Source organism: Oryctolagus cuniculus, chromosome 17 (genome assembly GCF_964237555.1).
Source record: "Oryctolagus cuniculus chromosome 17, mOryCun1.1, whole genome shotgun sequence".
Taxonomy (NCBI): Eukaryota; Metazoa; Chordata; class Mammalia; order Lagomorpha; family Leporidae; genus Oryctolagus; species Oryctolagus cuniculus.
This window is the reverse complement of record NC_091448.1, coordinates 47,159,239-47,180,704: the sequence shown is the minus strand read 5'-3', so window position 1 is coordinate 47,180,704 and position 21,466 is coordinate 47,159,239. Positions and strand designations below refer to the sequence as shown.

The window sequence follows — 21,466 nt, the reverse complement described above, 5'->3', positions numbered from 1 at the left end:
TTACATATGGGAAACTGAGTAAAGAGGAGTGACAATCCCAGCACAAGTCAGAATTAAAGATGGGAGAATAATTAAGTTCTGTAACTTTGCTTCCGACCCTAAGTCATCCTGTTGGCCATTGTTTCTCAGTGGAGGAAATCCTGCCATTCTGAGGAGGGCTCATCTTTATTGTAATAAACTACAGGAGATTCTAACTTCCAGACCTTGAGTACCATCACTGATAGCACATACCTGTCCCACCTCTCCTTGTCATTGTGACGTATCAAAAATGTCTGTAGATCTCCAGTGTTCCCGAGGGTGACTGGTATTACCACCTCTGGGGAAGAACCAGTGTTTCAGGGGTGCTGAGGAAAAGTGGGGTTCTGGGTGCTGAGTGCTGAAAGGTACACTTGCAGGGCGCAGTTCTACTTGGGATGTGACATAGAAGGAGGAGTGCATCTCCATCTCAGGCCTCCTCTCGAAGGGGCACTTGAGGAGTCTGGGATGAAAACAGGCACCTCCGTGTTGTGCCCAGTTGACACTCTTGCCGTTGAAGCAGGGATCCTTGTTAACGCACGCTGTCCCCACAGTGTGAACGTGGCATCGCTGACGCAGTCCGAAATTCGCGACATCATCCTGGGGATGGAGATCTCCGCTCCGTCCCAGCAGCGGCAGCAGATAGCGGAGATTGAGAAGCAGACTAAGGAGCAGTCACAGCTGACTGCAACGCAGACTCGCACGGTCAACAAGCATGGCGATGAGATCATCACCTCCACCACCAGCAACTATGAGACCCAGACCTTCTCATCCAAGACGGAGTGGAGGGTCAGGTACCGTGAAGGACAGAAAGACGCGGGAGGGCCTCGGCACTGCCGGGGCTGAGACATGACGCTTGCTCTTTGTAGGGCCATCTCCGCTGCCAACCTGCACCTAAGGACCAATCACATCTATGTCTCGTCTGATGACATCAAGGAGACTGGGTACACCTACATCCTTCCCAAGAATGTGCTGAAGAAGTTCATCTGCATATCTGACCTCCGGGCCCAGGTAAGTAAACGTGCCCAGTGAGGCCATGGTGTGTGTTCACCATGTTATGTGCCTGAAATTCAGGGACCTTAGATTTCCTGGAATTTGAGATGCTGTTTCAAGATTTCATGGACAGTTAACTACAGAAGATAGACAAAACAATAAGGAGGGTTTTGGCCTCCACAGAATACCAAGAGATAAAGTAAGAGGATGTAGCATTGGCTTAGAAGTGACTGAGGCCGGCGCCGCGGCTCACTAGGCTAATCCTCCGCCTAGCGGCGCCGGCACACCGGGTTCTAGTCCTGGTCAGGGCGCCGGATTCTGTCCCGGTTGCCCTTCTTCCAGGCCAGCTCTCTGCTGTGGCCCGGGAAGGCAGTGGAGGATGGCCCAAGTGCTTGGGCCCTGCACCCCATGGGAGACCAGGATAAGCACCTGGCTCCTGCCTTCGGATCAGCGCAGTGCGCCGGCCGCAGCGGCCATTGGAGGGTGAACCAGTGGCAAAGGAAGACCTTTCTCTCTCTCTCTCTCTCTCTCACTGTCCACTCTGCTTGTTAAAAAAAAAAAAAAGGAAGTGATTACAAAGAATAGCATAAAGTCATAAAGTGACAGATTGGTTCGTATGAATATAATAAATATGGTATATCAGATCTAGGAAACAGCAAGTAGTCTCTAGGTAAAGTAAAAGTGTGAATGTAAAGTATTAAACCATGGAGTATTAGAAGAAAATAGTATTACCTTCATGGTGTTATAGCACTTTAAAAAAAAAAATTCATTTATTTATTTGAAAGGCTGCTGGTTCATTCCCTACATGGGCACAATGGCTGGAGCTGGGCCAGTCCAAAGCCAGGCATCCCAGATCAGAGTGCTGGTTCAAATCTGGGCTACTCTGAAATTTTTTTTTTTTTTTAAGATTTATTTATTTATTTTTATTTTATTTATTTTTTTTTTTTTTTGACAGGCAGAGTGGACAGTGAGAGAGAGACAGAGAGAAAAAGGTCTTCCTTTTGCCGTTGGTTCACCCTCCAATGGCCGCCGCGGCTGGCGCGCCGCGGCCGGCGCACCGCGCTGATCCGATGGCAGGAGCCAGGATCCAGGTGCTTTTCCTGGTCTCCCATGGGGTGCAGGGCCCAAGCACCTGGGCCATCCTCCACTGCACTCCCTGGCCACAGCAGAGAGCTGGCCTGGAAGAGGGGCAACCGGGACAGAATCCGGCGCCCCGACCGGGACTAGAACCCGGTGTGCCGGCGCCGCAAGGTGGAGGATTAGCCTATTGAGCCACGGCGCCGGCCAGATTTATTTATTTATTTGAAAGAGTTACACAGAGAGAGAAGGAGAGGCACAGAGAGAGAGAATCTTCCATCCACCGGTTCACTTCCCAATTGGCTGCAACAGCTGGAGCTGCGCCCATCCAGAGCCAGGAGCTTCTTCTAGTCTCCCACATGGGTGCAGGGGCCCAAAGACTTGGGTCATCTTCTACTACTTTCCCAGGCCATAGCAGAGAGCTGGACCAGAAGTGGAGCAGCTGGGACTTGAACCAGCACCCATATGGGATACCGGCATTGCAGGTAGCAGCTTAAGCCGCTACACCACAGCGCCAGCCCCGGCTACTCTGCTTCTGATCCAGCTTCCTGCTAATGTGCCTGGGAAGGCAGCAGAACATGGCTGGCCCAAGTACTTGGGTCCCTGCCACCCATGTAGGAAATGAAGTTCTTGGTTCCTGGTTTTGTCTAACCCAGACCTGGCATTTGCAGACATTGAACCAATGGATGGAAAAATCAATAAATTTCTCTCCCTCCCCCGCACCCCTTCTCTCTGTTGCTCTGAATTTCATGTAAGTAAATAGATAAATAAATCTCTATTTTAAAAAAGAAAACACAAAACTACAGTTTACAGCTTGTTTGTGTCGGAGGATAATATGCTGGGGCCAGTGTTGTGACACACAGGTTAAGTAAGTGCAGCTTGCAGTGCCAGCCTCCCATATCAAAGTGCCGGTGTGAGTCCTGAGTGCTCTGCTTCAGGGCCAGCTCACTGCTGATGTGCTTGGGAAAACAGCAGAAGATGGTCCAGGTTCTTAGGCCATCCACAGGGGGAGCCCCAGAAGGAGTTCCAGGCTGCTGCTTCGGCCTGTCCCAGCCCCAGCCGACACAGCCATTTGGGGAATGAACCAACAGATGCATCTTCCATCTCTGTCTCTCCCTTTTTCTGTCACTCTGCCTTTTCAAATAAATAAATCCTTTTTTTTTTAAAGTGATATATTAAAAATGAGAAGAAATTATTTCTGTTTCTCTGAGAGACAGTGGATTGATGACTAGAATAGGGAGTTGTTAGAGGTTGATTTTTAAGAAGATAACTAGAAGATGTGCAAAGAATATGAAAAGGTAGTTCAGAAAAGGAATTGCAAATGATAAGTACAAGGATATTTCAAAAAGTTTGTGGAAAATTGAATTAAAAATAAGTTCATTTTGGCGCCGACATTGTGGTGTAGTGGGTAAAGCCACCACCTGCAACACCGGCATCCTGTATGGCTGCCAGTTTGTGTGCTGGCTGCTCCACTTCCAATCCAGCTCCCTGCTAATGCACCTGGGAAAGCAGCAGACTATGACTCAAGTGCTTTGGGCCCCTGCACCTCTGGGAGACCCAGAGGAAGCTCCTGGCTCTTGGCTTTGGCCTGGCCCAACCCTGGCCATCTGGGGACTGAACCAATGAATGGAATATCTTTCCCTCTCTGTAACTCTGCCTTTCAAATAAATATTTTTAAAAAATAAAAATTAATTTTGGTGCAAGAAAATTTGAAATCTGTCCATAGTTTTTTCATAATATACATTTTCGATGAACTTTTTGAAGACCCCCTCTCCTATATCAGGAACATTTATATAAAACTCAGTTTTGTAGCCAGCTCGTTGGCACATTTGAAGAGTGCCTTTGTGGGTGAGTTTTAGGAAGTCAGTCCTCTTCCCTTGTTGAGGGCCATGTGCAGAGCAGAGTAGCACCTGGTGCTGGCTCTCCAGGTGTGCTGTGAGAACGCCCAGAGCTGCGTGCGCGTGCGCCTTCACTTACGGAAACGGCTCTCACCTGCGGAGCACGAGGTCATTCTGAAGCAGGAGGTTCTGCCCCCGTGTTGAGAAACTGCTTGTTCTTGTGGAAAGGGAAGACGATACGGGCTGCCAGTCCGGAACCTGAAATGGCACTGAGAGTAGTTTTGGTTCCTGACCCCCTTATCTCCAGATTGCAGGATACCTGTATGGGGTGAGCCCACCGGATAACCCCCAGGTGAAGGAAATCCGCTGCATCGTGATGGTACCGCAGTGGGGCACCCACCAGACGGTGCACCTGCCTGGCCAGCTGCCCCAGCACGAGTACCTCAAGGTGCGTGGTGGGGACAGAGCTTGGGACTGGGAGAACTGGGGCTTTGTGTTAGCGAGGTAGGGGCGGCGGGGGGGGGGGGGGGGGAAGCATGGTCCTCCCAGGGCTGGGATTCTCTCTGCAGATGGGGTTCTCAACAGATCTGTGCTGCTCTTGACCTGTAGGAGATGGAACCCTTAGGTTGGATCCACACTCAGCCCAATGAGTCCCCCCAGCTGTCACCCCAGGATGTCACCACCCATGCTAAGATCATGGCTGACAACCCGTCCTGGGATGGTGAGAAGACTATTATCATCACCTGCAGGTGTGCTTGGGCCCCCTGAAGGCGGGGCGGGCTTTGTAGATGGGGCCCACAAGAGTGGCCTGAGCTCACTCTGTCCTCGCCCCACCAGCTTCACACCAGGCTCCTGCACGCTGACAGCCTACAAGCTGACCCCCAGTGGGTACGAGTGGGGCCGCCAGAACACAGACAAGGGCAACAACCCCAAGGGTTACCTACCCTCGCACTACGAGAGGGTCCAGATGCTGCTGTCGGACCGCTTCCTCGGCTTCTTTATGGTCCCTGCTCAGTCCTCGTGGAACTACAACTTTATGGGTACGTGGTCTGTGTGTGAAAGTACAGGGAGCACCGGGAAGCCGGGATGGGGCTGAGGACAAGGTTAGGCCCTTGACACCCGGGGCTTCACTCTGGCCTGGCAGTGGTCCGGAGGCCCAGCTGGGTGAGGCAGGTGACCTGTGTTAACAGGATGTTTTCCTCTCCCCTAAGGTGTTCGGCATGACCCCAACATGAAGTATGAGCTGCAGCTGGCAAACCCCAAAGAGTTCTACCACGAGGTGCACCGGCCCTCGCACTTCCTCAACTTTGCCCTCCTGCAGGAGGGCGAGGTCTACTCTGCCGACCGCGAGGACCTCTACGCCTAGTTGTCAGCTGCTCCTCTTCGGAATCCGCAGAGGCCCAGTGGAGCCTCTCCGCCCCAGACAAGCTGGTGATATTCAGCAGCTTGGCCCCCTTTCCCCGTACCTTGTGCTTGATTGTGGTGTTGGCCTCCTGATGGCTTGTAACCCTGAACAAAATAATAATAAATTTTGTATAAATAGGAGTTTGGGACTTTTTTCCCCTGCCCCAGAGCTCCAGTTGTGGGTGTGGTTAGGGCTGGATGCTGCCCTGGGGAAGTTGTTAAATGCCTGGCTTCTGGCACTGGGGCTAGGCTACCCCTAAACTGGACCTGAAGTGGGGTTGAGCTTCCACGTCCCCACTGCATCCGCCGAATTAGCTTGTTTCCCTCCATGGTGCTTGCAAGCCTTCCCCCCTTCTCAACGTCTCTTGGAGCCGTGTCGGGTTAGGAGCTGTTCTCTGCGGCTGTAGTGCCCAGCCTAGCCCCCTCCTAAGCTTTGTTTGCCAGTCCTGGTTGGGGATCACACAGGCCCTGGCTGCTGGCAGAGGGCTGTTTGTTGAGTGGGGTTCAGTGACTGGCCTCTCACCTCTTGCCTGGAGGCCAAATCTGCCCCATGACTGCGGCCAGGGGTGGAGCTTGGACTGGGTGCTGTGGGGAGGGTTGACTGGAGTGGCCACTTAGAGCCCTGGGCCTCAGCTCCTGGACGCCTGGCTGGAAGTTGGCTGTCCTGTTTCCTGTGACCTTGAAGGTTGAACGGGAGAGGGCCCAGGGGCCCTAGCACGGTCTTCCCCAGCCTTTTCCCCTGAATCGCTCCTCCCTTCTCTCTTCTACCCCGCCCCTTTCTACCCTAAACTGCTTCTTGGGCCGCAACTGTTTGGCTTTTTCCTCTTCCCAGCTTGGGGGCGGGCGGGGGAGAGCGAATAGCCACCTGGGCCTTCCGGGGACATGGAGCCCAGGAGGGTGGCGCCAGGGGCACAAGGCTGGGGGCCTCGAGCGGCGGCGGGGTCGGGGACGGCCGCGGAGCTCGTGTACCATCTAGCGGGGGCTCTGGGCACTGAGCTGCAAGAGCTGGCGCGCCGGTTTGGGCCGGAGGCGGCGGCCGGACTGGTGCCACTCGTAGTGCGAGCGCTGGAACTTCTGGAAAAGGCTGCCGTGGGGCCTGCGCCGGACTCGGTGAGCCCCTGACCCCGCCCCTCGCCGCCAGTGGGGCTGGCGGGGCCCTAACCCCGAGTCCCGGGCCTCCCAGCTGCAGGTGTCCGCGCAGCAGGCCGAGCTGGAGCTGCGGCGGCTGCGGGAGGAGAATGCGCTGCTCCGCAGGGAGCTGCGCTCTGGGCCACAGGGTGAGTGCAGGCTCGGGCGGGCTGCGGGCGGGCTCGGGCGCCGACCACCGCTCAGGAGGCTCCTTCCTCAGAGGAGCGCGCGCTGCTGCAGCAGCTCCAGGAGGTGACGGACAGACAGCGGGACGAGCTCCGGGCGCACCACCGCGACCTGCGGCAGCGCAGCCAAGAGACTGAGGCGGTAGGGACCGGGCGGCGGGTGGGGGGCGGGGCTCTCGCCCCCCTCCCCGCGCCCGCTCACCGGCCCCGCCTCTGGCTCCGCCCCCAGTTGCAGGAGCAGCTGCAACGCCTCCTGCTGGTGAACGCCGAGTTGCGGCACAAGCTGGCCGCGGTGCAGACCCAGCTTCGGGCCGCCCAGGACCGGGAGAGGGAGCGTGAGGTGCCGCACCGAGACGCCCCGGAACTGGCAAAGGAGCGGGAACAGGGCCAGGCCGGAGAGCCCGGGTGTGAGCAGAGGCGGGAACCCGAGCGGGCGAGCCCGGACAGTCCGGTGAGTGCCGGAGGGAGCCAGCAACCCAAGCCGGCACTCAGAGCGTCTGGCCCCGTGTGGGTGCACTGGCAAGCTTTGCTGTGCTGCGCAGGTCGGCCGAGAAGCCGGACTGTGGCACACAGGGGCTTGCACCTGCAGCCGGGCCCGGCCCCACTTTCAGCCTGAGAGCTGCTGTCACCTATTGTAGCACCGTTGTCCCCCAGAACTCCTTGCCTGTCCCTTCCTCTGGCATTCCTGCGATGGCCCTGGGCCCATGGGAGAGCTAGCAGGGCCTCCAGACCACGCTTCTTCCGCAGGCCGCTGCCCCACGGCAGCCAGAGCGCCCCCCGGAGGCAGGGCAGTGCGGCTTCAGCAGGCAGGAGCTTGAGCAGATCCTTCAGGAGCGCAATGAGCTCAAAGCCAAGGTGTTCCTGCTCAAGGAGGAGCTGGCCTACTTCCAGCGGTGAGGGCCCTGCCCGTGTCTGCTCCTGGCCTCGGGTCACCCCCACCTCATTCCCGTATTCACTGACAAACCCCAGCAACCTGGCCAGACCCTGTACCAACACAGCCCCTGCCCTCTGGGGACTCCATCCCAGCAGGGGAAGGGGCGGTACCAAGGTCACAGCAGCTGTGCCAGGAGGGGTGCCACACAGGCTAAGGCCTGGGGGGTGTTGCGGGCTCCCCCAGGGAACAGGCAGCTCGCACGGGCCCTCGGGGCGAGGCCCGCTGCTGGCAGCCCCACCACGTTCTGCCTGCCCCCGTCCTGTAGGGAGCTGCTCGCAGACCACCGGGTCCCCGGGCTGCTGCTTGAAGCCATGAAGGTGGCTGTCAGGAAGCAGCGGAAGAAGATCAAGGCCAAGATGTTGGGGACACCAGAGGAAGCAGAGAGCAGGTGTGTCCCCGCGACCCAGCCTACTGACCTAGCAGACCCGGTCTGCTGACCTGGCCTGGCCGCCCCCGAGCCTGCCCTCCAGCCTGCACCCTTCTCTCTGGACTCCACCAGTGCTGCCTGCACGCCTTGCAGAAGGCACCTGCACACTGCTTTGGCTGGGTCTGTCTGTTTAGATTTATTTGTTTATTTGAAAGTCAGAGTTACAGAGAGAGGTAGAGCCAGAGAGAGAGAGAGAGAGAGAGAGAGAGGTCTTCCATCTGCTGGTTCAGCCAGGCTGGTCCAAAGCCAGGAGCTTCCTCTGGGTCTCCTTTGTGGGTGCAGGAGCCCAAGCACTTGGGCCATCCTCCACTGCTTTCCCAGCCCCACTAGCAGGGACCTGGATCTGAAATGGAGCAGCCGGGCCTCAAACCAGAGCCCGTAGGGGATGCTGGTGCTGCCGGTGGGGGCTTTACCCACTACGCCACAGCGTTGGCCCTCTGGGTCTATTTGTTCTTAGAGGAGTGAGACTCTCGCTGCTGCTTTATCAGGGCCCCGCCGTGTGTCCGCATCTTGTGGACACCCTCATCCCTTGTCGGGAGTGCCTGGCTGTCAGTCCCTGCTCCTCTGCTTTCTGATCCAGCTTCCCACTAATGCACTGGGAGGCAGCAGGTGACAGTTCAAGCGATTGGGTCCCCGCCACCCAGGTGGGAGACCTGGATTAAGTTCTCGGCCCCCAGCTTTGGCCTGCTGCAAGTCAGCTAATAGAAGGCAGATCTCTCTGTCTCTTTGTCTCTCGACCTTTCAAATAAAAATAAAAAAGAGAGGCCTTGTGTCTCCCCAGGGTCACCAGGTCGCCAGCCCTGGGGGCGCTGTGGTCACTCAGTGCTGGCCCGCTGCTGCCCGGGCCCTTGATACATGGCCCTCTCCTCTCTCCCCCCTGTGTCAGTGAGGACGAGGACGGCTCCTGGCTCCTGCTCTCCGGCGATAAGGAAGAGCAGCCTGCACCCGCTGAGTCCAGAGTCCAGAGTTTGTATGTTGGGGAGTGAAGGAGGGGCTTCGGGTTTTCTGTGCCCCTCCCTGCCCCGCGTGCCCTCCCCCCGCTGCCCCACCATCTGTGCCGTCCCGGCATCCATCTGAAGTCCTTTTCTCTTCGCTCCTTGCTCTCAGCCCCAATCCTTGACTCTCTGGCCTCCCGGCTCAAAGAACCTCTTGGCTCTCCCTCAGCTTTGGCCTGTGGTACCGGGATAAAGCCGAGACCCCCACACCTGAGCCCAGCAGCACTGGAGAAGAAGGGGCCCCTCAGCAACCCCACGTGGAGCCTCTGGGGGGCCCTCAGCCCCCACCCCCCGACCAGCCCTGCTCTGCTCTGCGGCAGCCGCTCTGACCTGGGCCTCAGCCCACCTGGAGGCCTGGCTTTGGGGCCTGGCTGGGGCGGATGTGTGATGGCCCGTGAGACAGCTTCCTCCTTCGCAGCCTGTCTGGAACTCTTCCCTGATCCCGGCCTGCACCGGGGATTCTCCACCTGCCTCCACCCCTCCACCTCTGCACCGAGCTTCCAGAGCAACGGGGAAAAGTGCTTCCTCTCCGGTGCCTGCGCGGCCACCCCTGCAATAGAGAGAACTGTCTTCCTTCCTCCCAGGGAGTTTCCCAGAGGGCCTGAGCCAATGGAATAAAGCCCTACCATCCGGAAATGGCTCCTGTCTGTGTGTCAGCGGCCCGCCGCCCTCCCAGCCGCCGGCAGCAGAGGCAGGCCGACATTCCGCCCGGGGGCTCTTTGGCCAGTGCCTGGGTGGGGACCTTGCCTGGGGAGTGTGGCCTAATGGGCAGCCCTGGCTCCCACCGCAGCCCTACCCTTTCGCCTCTGCCCCATGCCCCGGGACCCGTGGCTTCTGGCCCCCTCTAGATGGAGACCAGCCCCAGAAGCCCCCCGGGGCCCTCCCCACCCGCCTTCCTTTCAGGGCTGAGACGCGGGGCTTTCCCCAGACGCCCGGCCGCCCTCCCTGGGAGGTGCCTCGTGGCAGCCTACCCAGCCGGCCTGGTTTCCTCAGGAAAAGCCTTGGGAGGAAGCGGGGCGGGGGGGGGGTTGGGAGCTGTGGGGGCCAGATTAACCGGAGTCCTCCCACTCCACTGGCCGCCATGGGGCTCGGGCTGCTGTTCCTACTGCTGCTGCTCTGGCCCTGGGGACCCCAGGGCTCCCCGCTGGACCCCGGTGGGCAGCACGTCTGTGTGGGCAGCAGGTGGGTGTGACGGGACAGGAGGGGGGAGGCGGCTGAGCTGGTGTTGAGGCATTTGGGGAAGGAGACAGGGAGGAGGTTAGGGGCTGATGAGAGAGGGTTGGGGGGCAGCCTGGTGGGTGGCAGGAAAAACAAGGGAGGAGGTGGGGGACATGAGTACTGTGACGTTCCGTTAGGCTGCCCTGGGGGACTGGGGCCGCCTGCCACACCTCGGCCAGGGACAGTGATCTTTGTGGGGCCAGGCTGCCCCTGCTGACCCCTCTCTGATCCACAGCCCCTCTGAGCTCCAGTGCTGCCCAGGCTGGAGGCAAAAGGATCACGAATGCACCATCCGTGAGTAGCAGAGGAGGGAGCTCCCTTCCTGCCCTCCTGGGGCCGCTTTCCACACCTGAGCCCTAGAACCGGGGTCCGTCTTGGGACGTGTGCCTCTGGCCCCACCAGGGTGACTCTTGAGGGGCACAGGGCGCTGGGAGCCAGCGAGAGGGGCGGGCGGAGATCCCCTGGTGGTGAGTGCTCCAGTCGTGGTGACCTGGGTGGGGTATTTTTCAGCCATCTGCGAGGGGCCGGATGCCTGCAGGGAAGGCGAGGTATGCGTGAAGCCAGGCCTGTGTCGCTGCCCGCCGGGATTCTTCGGGGCCCAGTGCAGCTCCCGTGAGTCTCAACTGCGTGGTGAAGCTGCGGGGCAGAGCTGGGGCGGGGCTTGGGGCAGCAAAGCAGGCAGAAACACAGTCTCTGAAGAGCTCCCCTGAGGAAATTGAGGCCAGGGATAGGAAGTGACATGCTCCTGGGAGACGCCCTGCGTCGTCTCCGAAGCCCCACCCACCCGGGCCCTTCACGGTCTGGGAAGATGTGCTGTGATCTTGCCTTGCAAAGTGGATGCCTTCCCAGCCCCACTACCTCACCACCCCAGCCCCGGGCTGGGCTGCCACCCTGCCCCTCTTTGGCAGAAAGCGGGGATAAGAACGGGGTTCCTGAGTAGGACAGCCCGAGCACCTGCACCAGGGATGTCTGAGTTGGAAGGGGACCCAGTGGGCAATGGGGCTTCCTCTGTCATCTTGGTGGGCCATAGCCAGGCCTGCACTCAGAGTGACAGCCTCATTCACCTGTAGCCCAGGGAAGGAGGAGGGGAAATGAATGAAGCCCTAGCTACTTCTGGGTGTACCTAGGACTCAAGTGTTCTGGAATGTGAACTGGGAGGCTGGGCCACTGGGGGTTTTTGTAGTTCAGAGCCTGGGGCAGGAAATGAACTGTGCCCCAGAAGCATCTGCTGCTACATGTTCCAAGGGCCTGTTCCCCATGGTTAGAGGGCGAGCCTGGCTCCCCTCTGCCTTAGATAAGGTCCTGCCCAGCCTGAGCCCACTGACTCCTCTGTCCCCGCCTCCTGCAGGCTGCCCGGGCCAGTACTGGGGCCCCGACTGCCGTGAGAGCTGTCCCTGCCATCCACACGGCCAGTGCGAGCCAGCCACCGGTGTGTGCCAGTGCCAAGCTGACCGCTGGGGTGCCCGCTGCGAGTTCCCATGCACCTGCGGTGCCCACGGGCACTGTGACCCCGCCACAGGCGAATGCCGCTGTGACCCCGGCTGGTGGTCATCCACGTGCCGCCGCCCGTGCCAGTGCAACCTGGCGGCGGCGCGCTGCGAGCCAGCCACGGGCGCCTGCCTGTGTGAATCGGGCTGGTGGGGCCACCGCTGCAGTTTCCGCTGCGCATGTCACGACTCGCCCTGCGCGCAGGAGACTGGTCGCTGCACCTGCCGGCCAGGCTGGTGGGGCCCCGAGTGCCGGCAGCGGTGCGAGTGCGTGCGCGGCCGCTGCAGCGCTGTCTCGGGCAGGTGCACCTGCCCACCCGGCTTCCGCGGCGTGCGCTGTGAACTGCCCTGTCCCTCCGGCAGCTATGGGGCTCAGTGCCGTGACAGGTGAGTGGGCTGGGAGGGGTGCCGGGGAAGGCGAGCAGGCGAAGGAACGGGGAGAGGGAAGGGGAGGTTGAGGAGGAGTTCCAGAGAGGCAGTGGGAAGGGAAGAGAGAGCCAAGAATGCGGTGGGAAGGTCCGGAGAAGGCGCAGGGGCACAGTGCTCTCCTAGAGGACATGCAAGGCATGAATGAAAGAGGGATAAATTCCCCAAGGCCCCTCGGTCCAGCCCCACTCACCCCTTCCATCTGGTTGTGGTCAAACAAAACGCTAGCACCGTACTAGCAAGCCAGAATTGGAAGGAATCACATGTGGCCAGAGGATGGCGCTGTCCCCTTACGACTCAGTGGCTTTCAGCCTGAACGTACCTGGGGGCTCCCAAAAGCCCACGGAAAATGGAACAAAAAGACGATGCGAGTTGCGAGTTCGCAGTGAACTGCTTGGAGCCCTTGGTACACGCCACACATTTATTTCACACGACTGAAAAGTCTAGCCAGACAGTACATACGTGCCTTACCGCGGACATGTATGGAGGCCTCCCGGTACGTCTGCCAATCCTTGTATAACATGGTGTGGTATATAATCCGTGTAATCCTCTGCATACCAGAAACCACCTCTAGATTACTGATAGAGCTAACACAAGGGAAGGCTATGGAAATAGTTATTACTCTGTGTTGTTTAGGGGAATGGTGACAGGAAAAAAATAACCTGTACACGTCCAGTACAGGTGCAATTTTTAAAAAAAGATTTATTTATTTGAAAGAGTAACAGAGGAGGAGAGACAGAGAGAGATGGCAGATCTCTCTCTCTCTGCCTCTCTGTAACTGTGCCTTTAAAATAAGTAAATACATCTTTAAAAAAAAGTCAATGGGAAATTAAGGTAAACTTGAAAAGTCAGTGGTGAAAACACACAGCTGACGTGTTATGTTCACGCATTTTCATGTTGTGGGCTAGAAGATGAACTACGGAGTCCACTCGCACGGCATGTCAGGGACAGCACAGTGCCGGGGTGGGGGGTGAAGCTGGGAGGGAGGAGCACAGGGCAGCGTGCAGGGAGGCTGGCACAGGGGAGGGGCTGGAAGGAGAGCGACGCGATCCGGAGGGGCCTGCCCCCCCCAATCCTGAGGGCCCTGCCCCCCCTGCAATCCTGAGGGCACTGCACCCCCCCCACCCGGCGTTCCTGGTCCTGCAGCAGGGGAGACCTGGGTGTGCGGTGCTCCGCCCAGCCCCCCACAGGGCTCCTATGAACGCCTTCTCTCCCCAGCTGTGGCCACTGCAAGCAGAACAAGCCCTGCTCTCCAGACACAGGCAGCTGCGAGTCCTGCGAGCCGGGCTGGAACGGGACCCAGTGCCGCCAGCCCTGCCCCCCAGGCACCTTTGGGGAGGGCTGCAGGCAGCAGTGTCCCCGCTGCCGGCGTGGGGAGGCCTGTCAGCCAGACAGCGGACACTGCGCACACTGTGACCCCGGCTGGCTGGGGCCCAGGTGAGAGGCTGCCTCGTGGGGTTGGGCGGGGGGCGTGCGCCTCAGCTGTGGCCTCTGGGAGAGGGTCTCCTCCCCTGGCACATTCACCCAGGCCACTGGGGTTGAGGAGAGATGGGAGCTGGGGTGCCCTGGGCAAGATTCCCTCCCAGCTCCCCCTGCTCCTCCGGGAGCCTGTGTCCTGGCACCTCCTGGGGTCAGCCCCAGGCTCAAGGCCCTGTTTGTACCTAAGTGTCGTTGCTGCAGAGTGACCACTGGTCACTTCCCTAAGGCAGCCTGGCCGCCCTGCCCTGCTGTTCTGAGTCTTGCCTCCCCACCAGGTGTGAAGACCCCTGCCCGGTTGGCACCTTTGGGAAGGACTGCAGCTCTGTCTGTCCCAGCTGTGTCCAGGGAACCTGTGATGCTGTCACAGGGGAGTGTGTCTGCAGTGCTGGCTTCTGGGGGCCCAGGTGAGGCCTGGGCCCTGGGTGTAGGAGAGTCCCGCATCTCCCAGACGTCCCAGGGCTGCTCCACCTCCCCGGTGCCCTCCCAGTGTCCACCTCCTAAGAGAGAGCTGTTCCTGCTACATGGGGGCTGCAAAGCCTGGGTTCCCTCCCTGGGTGGGAGCTGATGAGAGGCAGGGCAGGCGTCAGACCCCCTGTCCTGTCCCTAAGGTCCTGGGGTAGGGGAGCCACCAGTGTCTCTGGCAGATTTTCTACCCACAGGACAGTGTCAGAGGGAAGGGACCTCACTTTACAGACAGGACTGAACCTGGCTCAGCCCTCCAGACCATGAGGGCATCTCCTGGGGGTGCCACTGGCATCTTGTCAATCTCCCATTACTCCCGGCAGGCGTGGCGATGCGGGCAGTCAGGGGTGGCCAGGGCCTCACTGGGCGCTGGGTGTTCTCTTGGAAGGTGGCCTGGGGGACCGAGAGTTCTCAGCACGTGGCTCCGAGGTCGGAGCGGTCTCCTCGGGCATCGTCTAGGGAAGTCCGCCCGGGGCTGCGCCGGAATGCACCTTGCCCTCTCCCCACCCAGCTCCATCCTCCCCCAGCCTTCAGCCGGCCTCCTTGTTCCCCTGCAGCTGCAACGTTTCCTGCCCATCTGGCTTCCATGGAAACAACTGTTCCCTTCTCTGCGAATGCCCAGAGGGACCCTGCCACCCTGTTTCTGGGGCCTGCCAGCCGGGTAAGGCCGAGAGCAGGTGCAGGGCATGGTGATCAGGGATGGTCTGGCCCTTTCCTTGGGCCCCACCCAGGAGCCATCCATTTCAGAGACAGTCCCTGTGTCTGACATCTGGATGCTTTGGGGTCCCTGGAAGACGTGGCTAGAGCCAGGAAATGAGCAGGCAGGGTGGACGCTGGTGTGACAGGAGAATGGGGGACAAGAGCTTGTGGGCCAGAAGGAGGGGACAGGGCACCAGAGAGGCTGCCTGGAGGCTGGGGGTGGGGGGTTCCCGGGGGGCAGCTGCTCAGAGCTGCAGATGAGCCGCATGGCTCTGTCTCCCGCTCCCCAGGCCCTCCCGGTCAGGATGCGGCCCTCATCGCCGGCATCCTCGTGCCCCTGCTGCTACTCCTCCTGGGCATCGCTTGCTGTGCCTGCTGCTGCTGGGCTGCCCGGGGGGGCCCCAAGGACAGGTGAGTACTGGCCTGGCCCTGCCCCAGCCCCCGGCTCGGGAGGGTGCAAGATCTCTTCTCTCTCTCTGTCACTCCGCCTTTCAAGTAGATTTTTTAAAATACCTAGTGCACTGGGGGTCCGCCTGGGAAATTCCTCACAAGCAGAGCTTCATCCCTTGCGGACCCTCTTCACACCCCGCGGCTCCGGGTTAAGCCATTTGGGCACCAGTTTAAGTCCTGGCAGCCGCACTTCCCATCCAGCTCCCTGGGAAAGCTGCAGCAGATGGCCCAAGTCCTAGGGCCCCTGCACCATGTGGGAGGCCTGGATGAAGCTCCTGGCCTTGGCCTGGCCCAGCTCTGGCCATTGCAGCCATCCAGGGAGTGAACTAGCAGATGGAAGATCTCTCTCTCTCTCTCTCTCTCTCTCTCTCTTCCTCTCTTTCTCTCTTTCTCTCTTTCTCTCTCCTTCCTTCCCTCCCTCCCTCCTTCCTTCCCTCTCTGTAACTCCGCCTGTCAAATAAATAAATAAATCTTAAAAAAACGAAAAACGAAGCCCCTGCCCGGCTTTCTGGGCTCTCTGTCCAGTGCTCTCCTGTTGGCTTCTGCACTTGCCCTTGAGCACAGTACTCACAGATGAGCCCTCCCTACCGCTGCCTAGAGCCTAGGGGTGGGGAAGAAGCCCTCCTGGGGGCACAGGGATGGAGAGGAGCGGGGAGGGACCCGGGCAGGCTTCCTGGAGGAAGTGTTACTCCACAGGAGAACTTGGGCGCGCTGTGATGATAACCACAAAGCTGCATTTTGGGGACCCCCATGAGGTGCCTGGCACTGAATGGGGTCCCACAAAAAGCTCTGATGGACAAGACCGTGGCCCCCATTTTTACAGGTGAGGAAGCTGACGCTCGGCCTGAGCTAGAGTTTTAGAGCCACATCACTCTCCCTGATTCACATCTTGAGCCAATAGTTAGGATTTTATTCTGGCTCCACAGGGAGCCATTCATAGGCCTGTGGTGGCCCTGTCGCACCCCACCAAGGAGATACAGGTCTTTTTTTTTTTTTTAATATTTATTTATTTATTCACTTGAAAGATGGAGTTACAGAGAGAGGGCCAGTCCAAAGCCAGGAGCCAGGAGCATCTTCCAACCTCCCCTTGGGTGCAGGGGCCCAAGGACTTGGGCCATCTTCTGTTGCTTTCCCAGGCCATTAGCAGGGAGCTAGATTGGAAGTGGAGCAGCTGGGTCTTGAACCAGTGCCTCTACAGGATGCTGGTGCTGCAGGTGGCAGCTTAACCCGCTGCAGCACAGCACCGGCCTGGCAACACAGGTCTTACGGCCTGTCCGCCTCCCCACCCTGCCCCCTCAGGCCAGCACAAGACGGAGCCGCCCTGTCTCGGATGAAGCTGCAGGTCTGGGAGGCACTGACCAGCCTGGGCTCCGTGCTGCCTTGTGGCTCCTTCAGCAGTCATAAGCTACCCTGGGTGACAGGTGAGTGGGCACGGAGGTGGGGCCCGGGGTGGGACAAGGCTTCCCATCAGGCTGTGCGCCTGACCTGGAGCTCTGACAGTCTCGCACCACGACCCGGAGACCCCCTTCAACCACAGCTTCATTGAGCCACCCTCCGCCGGCTGGGCCTCCGACGACTCCTTCTCTTCTGATTCTGAGTCCGGCGAGGAGGATGAGGGTCCTGCCTACTGCGTGCCACCCCAAGAAGGTAGCCCCTGAGCAGCCCTGCCCGCTCCAACCCATCCCTGGTTCCTTTAGCAAATTGTCACCGAGTGCCCATCCTGTGCCAGGCATGGCTTCTGACCCAAGCAGACAAGTGCAGTAGGCAGCGGTGGTGCAGGTTGGCAATAGTCGGAGCCGTACAAGCAGGGGCTCACCTCCAGCCACGTCAGGGGTGAAGGGGTGGGGACGATGGCTGGGTTGGGGCTGTCAGAGCTGTGTCTGGCCAATCAGTGGGAGTTAGCCAAGGGCAAGTAGGGAGAAGTAGCAATGGTGTTTCAGAGAGGCAACGGCTGTGTGGCGTTGGAGTTGGTGTGGCTGGAGCGCGGCAGTTGGTCAGAGCCGGGAGGGAGGAGCAGAGGCAGGAGCAGCAGCGGCGCCCTGATCCGGGCCTCCTTCCACTGCCCTCCACATCCTCGCTCTCTTCCCTGCCCCATTTTGCCTCCTGAAAATGCCAAGGTGCAGGTAGGGTGAGCTGGGGTGACCGGCCAGCTCCAGCCAGTCTGTTGTCTCCTCCGCCAGGGATGGTCCCAGTGGACCCATCAGAGTCATCAGAGCTGGGCGGGGGCCCCTTCCCGCCCCCCGAGGACACCTCCACGCCGTTCGCCATCCCACGTACCTCCAGCCTAGCGCGGGCCAAGCGGCCATCTGTCTCCTTCGCTGAAGGCACTAAGTTTGCATGTCAGAGTCGCCGAAGCTCAGGGGAGCTTCCCAGCCCACTTCGAAAGCCCAAGAGGCTCTCTCGAGGGGCCCAAGCAGGCCCCGAGGGCCAGGAGGCTGAGGAGTGCACAGGCCCAGGGCAAGCAGAAGCTGACGAGACCCCTCCCGCTGCTGCCACCCCGAGAGAGGCAGCCGCTGGCCGCCGCCGCCCCCCACTTGGTGGCCGAACAGTGGCTGAGCGTGTGGAAGCCATTGAGGGCAGTGTGCAGGAGAACTCGGGCCCTGTGACCACCATCTACATGCTGGCAGGGACGCCCCGGGGGGCCGAGGGCCCCGTCCGGTCTGTCCTCCGCCGTTTTGGTAGCTTCCAGAGAGGCCAGGCAGAGCCCAAGGTCAAGAGTGCCATCCCTAAGCCTCCACGGCGAGCCTTGAGTCGGAACAAGGGCAGCCCTGGACCTGGACCCACCTCTACTCCTGCTAGCCAGAGCCCCAAGAGTGGGCATGCTGGGGCCACAGAGGCAGCAGGAGTCAGGCCAGAGGAAGTGGCCAGGGGGCTGGCGGGTGGCCCCAAGAGCTCAGGGAGGGCCCAGGAGCTGGTGTCCAGGGCTGGGCCCCCAGAACAAGATCCCCAGATGCAGGCCGGAGAGGAAGGGCAGGGTGAGCCCCAGTATGAGAATGTTGCACCCATTTCTGGGCCACCAGAGCCCTGAGGACCTCAAATCGGCAGCGTGAGAAGATTCTGGATGCGCAGGGGCTATCAGAACTGCCCACGTGTCAGGCCGTGCTTCGTGATGAACAATAATCCAAGGCCCAGGCCAGAGCATGCGCACTGGGACAGGCCAGGGTGAGAGGCCCGCGGGCTCCGGGCCGGCCAGGTTCCCAGACGGCGCCTGCGCAGATGGCTCACAGGCCCGGGGCCGGGAGGCGGGAGAGTCTCCGACCCTGGGGTTTTTTGGGCTCTTGGCTTGAGCTCTGCCGGCAAAGAACTGTTGGTTCCTTCATTTGCGAAACTTTTTTTTTTTTTCCTGAAATGGGAGACAGCCTAAATGTCTGATAAGAAAAGATCAGCTAAACAACCAGGGCTCAGGATAGGTCACTCCACGGTTGTTGTGTGAGAATATTTAATATTGGAGAAGTGGGAGGGTGGGAACTCAGCCGTTAAGGGTGTGAAAAGTAATGAAAGCGAAAGCAGTTCAGTTCCAGCGTTTCCTTGCCATAAACTTTGTGTCTTTAGTTCTTAGTCTACGTGGTGAGAATGTTCCTTTTTTGTTATAGTTTGAGGTTGTTTTATGAACTCTGTTTTAAAAGGATCCATGTGCATGAAAGATGCAAGGGTTGGGTGCTGGTGCTGTGGCGCAGTGGGTTAAAGCCTCAGCCTGCAGCACCAGCATCCCATATGGGTGCCAGCTCGAGTCCTGGCTTCGGATCAGCTCAGCTCCGGCCGTTGTGGTCATCTGGGGAGCGAACCAATGGATGGAAGACACCCCCCGCCCCCCGTAACTCTCTTTCAAATAAATAAAATAAATCTTTAACAACAACAAAAAAAAGATTCAAGTGCATCAACTCATATATTTCTCTGGTAGGTGAGCCTGGGATGTTATTTATTTTCTTGAGCTTTTGTATAATTTGCAAATTTCTAAAGTGACCACTCTTTTTTTTTTTTTTTTTTAGCTTTTCTCATTAGATTGAATTTTTTTTAAAGTTACAAACAGCAATATTCTTTGTTAAAAATAAAAACTGGTAGCATTACAAACTTGCCTAAAGTAAGGCTGAGATCCGTCTTCGCCCCAGAGGCAGCCTGGGGAGTGAGAGGGGAGACTTAGCAAGTGTCTTCTGGTGCTGAGTTGTTGGCTCACGCGGTGGGTCACCGTGTTTCCTGCACAGGCCTCCGAGGCGGGAGAGCAGTGGAGGTGGCTGCCTTGCAGGGTTTTCTGTGCACAGGTAGGCACATGCTTCAGACAAGAATAGGGGAACATACCCTCCTCAGCTTGCTCTTGTTAACAATGTAACCTGGAGAGCTCTCCATGCCACCTCTCTGATAAAAATGTAACTACTTGGGACTTCATCTTGTGGAGCTAACGCAGGTGATTTAGAAAGTTGGGTTATTTCTAATCATTTGCTCTAATAAACAATGGTGAAGTATACAATTTTGTCCATATTTTTGTACTTATGCAAGTTTGATTTTTTTTCTTCTATAGAATAGATTTCTAGAACTTGGATTGTGAAGCTATGGGCTAGGAATAGTAGATATTTCTGTACTTATTTTAAGTTGCCCTCCAAAAAGGTTGTATAACTTTGTACTCACAAATCATGGAGTTATCCCTTTCTCTTGGTATCTTGGGGCGGTGTTTGGCATGGTCGTTAAGACGCCACTTGGAACACCGCATCCTACATGGCAGTGCCTGGGTTCAGATCCCGGCTCTGCCCCTGATTCCGCCCTCCTGTTGCAGTGGGGGTGATGAGTCCAGTGGCGGGTCCTCCCTACCACCTGAGTCCTGGCTGCTGACGTAGTCTGGCCCAACCCCAGTGTTACAGGCACTTGGAGAGTGAACCCGTGGATGAGAGATCTGTTTTTCTTTCAAATAAGAAAATTATTTTTAAAATGTCATTTCTGAAAATACCACTTGTAAAATGAGATTATTTTAGACAATAAAAATGTGTCATAGCTTCTTAAAAAGTTAAAATCTGTAGCCAACACTGTAGTGTGTGGGCTAAGCCTCCACTTGTGACACCGGCATCCCATATGGGAGCATGGGTTCTGGTCCTGGCTGTTCCACTTCTGATCCAGCTTCCTGGTAATGCACCTGTGAAGGCAGGGGATGATGGCCTAAGAACTTGGATCCTGCCACCCAGGTGATGGCCAGGATAGAGTTTCTGGCTCCTGGATTTAGCCTGGTCCAGCCCTGGCTCTTGCGGCCATTTGGAAAATGAACCAATGGATGGAAGATCCCTCTCTGCCTCTGTCTCTCTCTCTCTTGATTGGCCTTTTTTTTTTTTTTTTTTTTAATTTTTGACAGGCAGAGTGGACAGTGAGAGAGAGAGACAGAGAGAAAGGTCTTCCTTTTGCCGTTGGTTCACCCTCCAATGGCCGCCGTGGCCGGCGCGCTGCGGCCGGCGCACCGCGCTGATCCGATGGCAGGAGCCAGGAGCCAGGTGCTTTTCCTGGTCTCCCATGGGGTGCAGGGCCCAAGCACCTGGGCCATCCTCCACTGCACTCCCGGGCCACAGCAGAGGGCTGGCCTGGAAGAGGGGCAACCGGGACAGAATCCGGCGCCCCGACCGGGACTAGAACCCGGTGTGCCGGCGCCGCTAGGTGGAGGATTAGCCTAGTGAGCCGCGGCGCCGGCCCTTTTTTTTTTTTAAGATTTATTTATTTTACTTGAAAGTCAGAGTTGCACAGAGAGAAGGAGAGGCAGAGAGAGAGAGAGAGAGAGAGAGGTCTTTCATCCGCTGGTTCACTCCCCAATTGGCCGTCAACAGCCAGAGCTGTGCCAATCCGAAGCCAGGAGCCAGGAGCTCCTTCCAGGTCTCCCACATGGGTGCAGGGGCCCAAGGACTTGGGCCATCTTCTACTGCTTTCCCAGGCAATAACAGAGAGCTGGATCAGAAGCGGAGCAGCCAGGATCCAAACCGGCACCGATATAGGATGCTGGCACTACAGGCGGTGGCTTTACCTGCTATGCCACAGCACGGGCCCCTTGGTCTTTCAAATTGATCAACCAACCATATTTGCTGGTTCATTCCCCAACTGACCTCAACAGCCCCAGTTGGGCCAGGCGAAGGCAAGAGCCAGGAACTCCACCAGGTCTCATATCGGTGGCAGAGGCTCAAGTTCTTAGTCATCATCCTCTGCTTTCATAGGCCCATTAGCAGGAAGCTGGATGGAAGTGCAGCAGCTAGAACTTGAACCTGTATGTCTACGGAAAGCTGA

At 58.2% G+C, this 21,466-nt stretch overlaps 3 protein-coding genes across 5 annotated transcripts in view; all 3 read left to right on the top strand.

Moving 5' to 3' along the window:
• The window catches only part of PRPF8 (pre-mRNA processing factor 8), a 36,030-nt gene extending 30,562 nt beyond the window's left edge, over positions 1-5,468 (top strand). For both annotated transcript variants that reach the window (XM_051824554.2, XM_070061183.1), the window contains 6 exons: positions 570-809; positions 885-1,026; positions 4,231-4,371; positions 4,533-4,672; positions 4,761-4,963; positions 5,135-5,468. In XM_051824554.2, coding sequence (XP_051680514.1) covers positions 570-809; positions 885-1,026; positions 4,231-4,371; positions 4,533-4,672; positions 4,761-4,963; positions 5,135-5,289 — 1,021 coding nt within the window. In that variant the 3' untranslated portion in view covers positions 5,290-5,468. The remainder of the gene's footprint in view (positions 1-569; positions 810-884; positions 1,027-4,230; positions 4,372-4,532; positions 4,673-4,760; positions 4,964-5,134) is intronic.
• A 467-nt stretch (positions 5,469-5,935) lies between these two features.
• On the top strand, positions 5,936-9,632 carry RILP (Rab interacting lysosomal protein). Of its 2 annotated transcripts, none has more exons than XM_002719046.5 (8): positions 5,936-6,437; positions 6,511-6,604; positions 6,676-6,782; positions 6,870-7,091; positions 7,388-7,533; positions 7,840-7,962; positions 8,888-8,971; positions 9,166-9,632. In XM_002719046.5, the coding sequence occupies exons 1-8, from the start codon at positions 6,210-6,212 to the stop codon at positions 9,323-9,325; spliced, it is 1,164 nt and encodes a 387-aa protein (XP_002719092.2). In that variant the 5' UTR covers positions 5,936-6,209; the 3' UTR covers positions 9,326-9,632. The 2 variants fall into 2 exon arrangements, with proteins under 2 accessions (XP_002719092.2, XP_051680527.1); XM_051824567.2 differs by having other exon boundaries at positions 5,948-6,437; positions 9,109-9,632.
• SCARF1 (scavenger receptor class F member 1) lies at positions 9,575-19,682 on the top strand. The gene is made up of 11 exons (XM_002718887.5): positions 9,575-10,178; positions 10,450-10,508; positions 10,725-10,826; positions 11,563-12,088; positions 13,346-13,564; positions 13,882-14,010; positions 14,626-14,729; positions 15,058-15,178; positions 16,517-16,638; positions 16,718-16,864; positions 17,398-19,682. Exons 1-11 carry the CDS (start codon positions 10,078-10,080, stop codon positions 18,243-18,245), a joined length of 2,478 nt encoding a protein of 825 aa, XP_002718933.2. The 5' UTR covers positions 9,575-10,077; the 3' UTR covers positions 18,246-19,682.
• Positions 19,683-21,466: the final 1,784 nt, after the last annotated feature.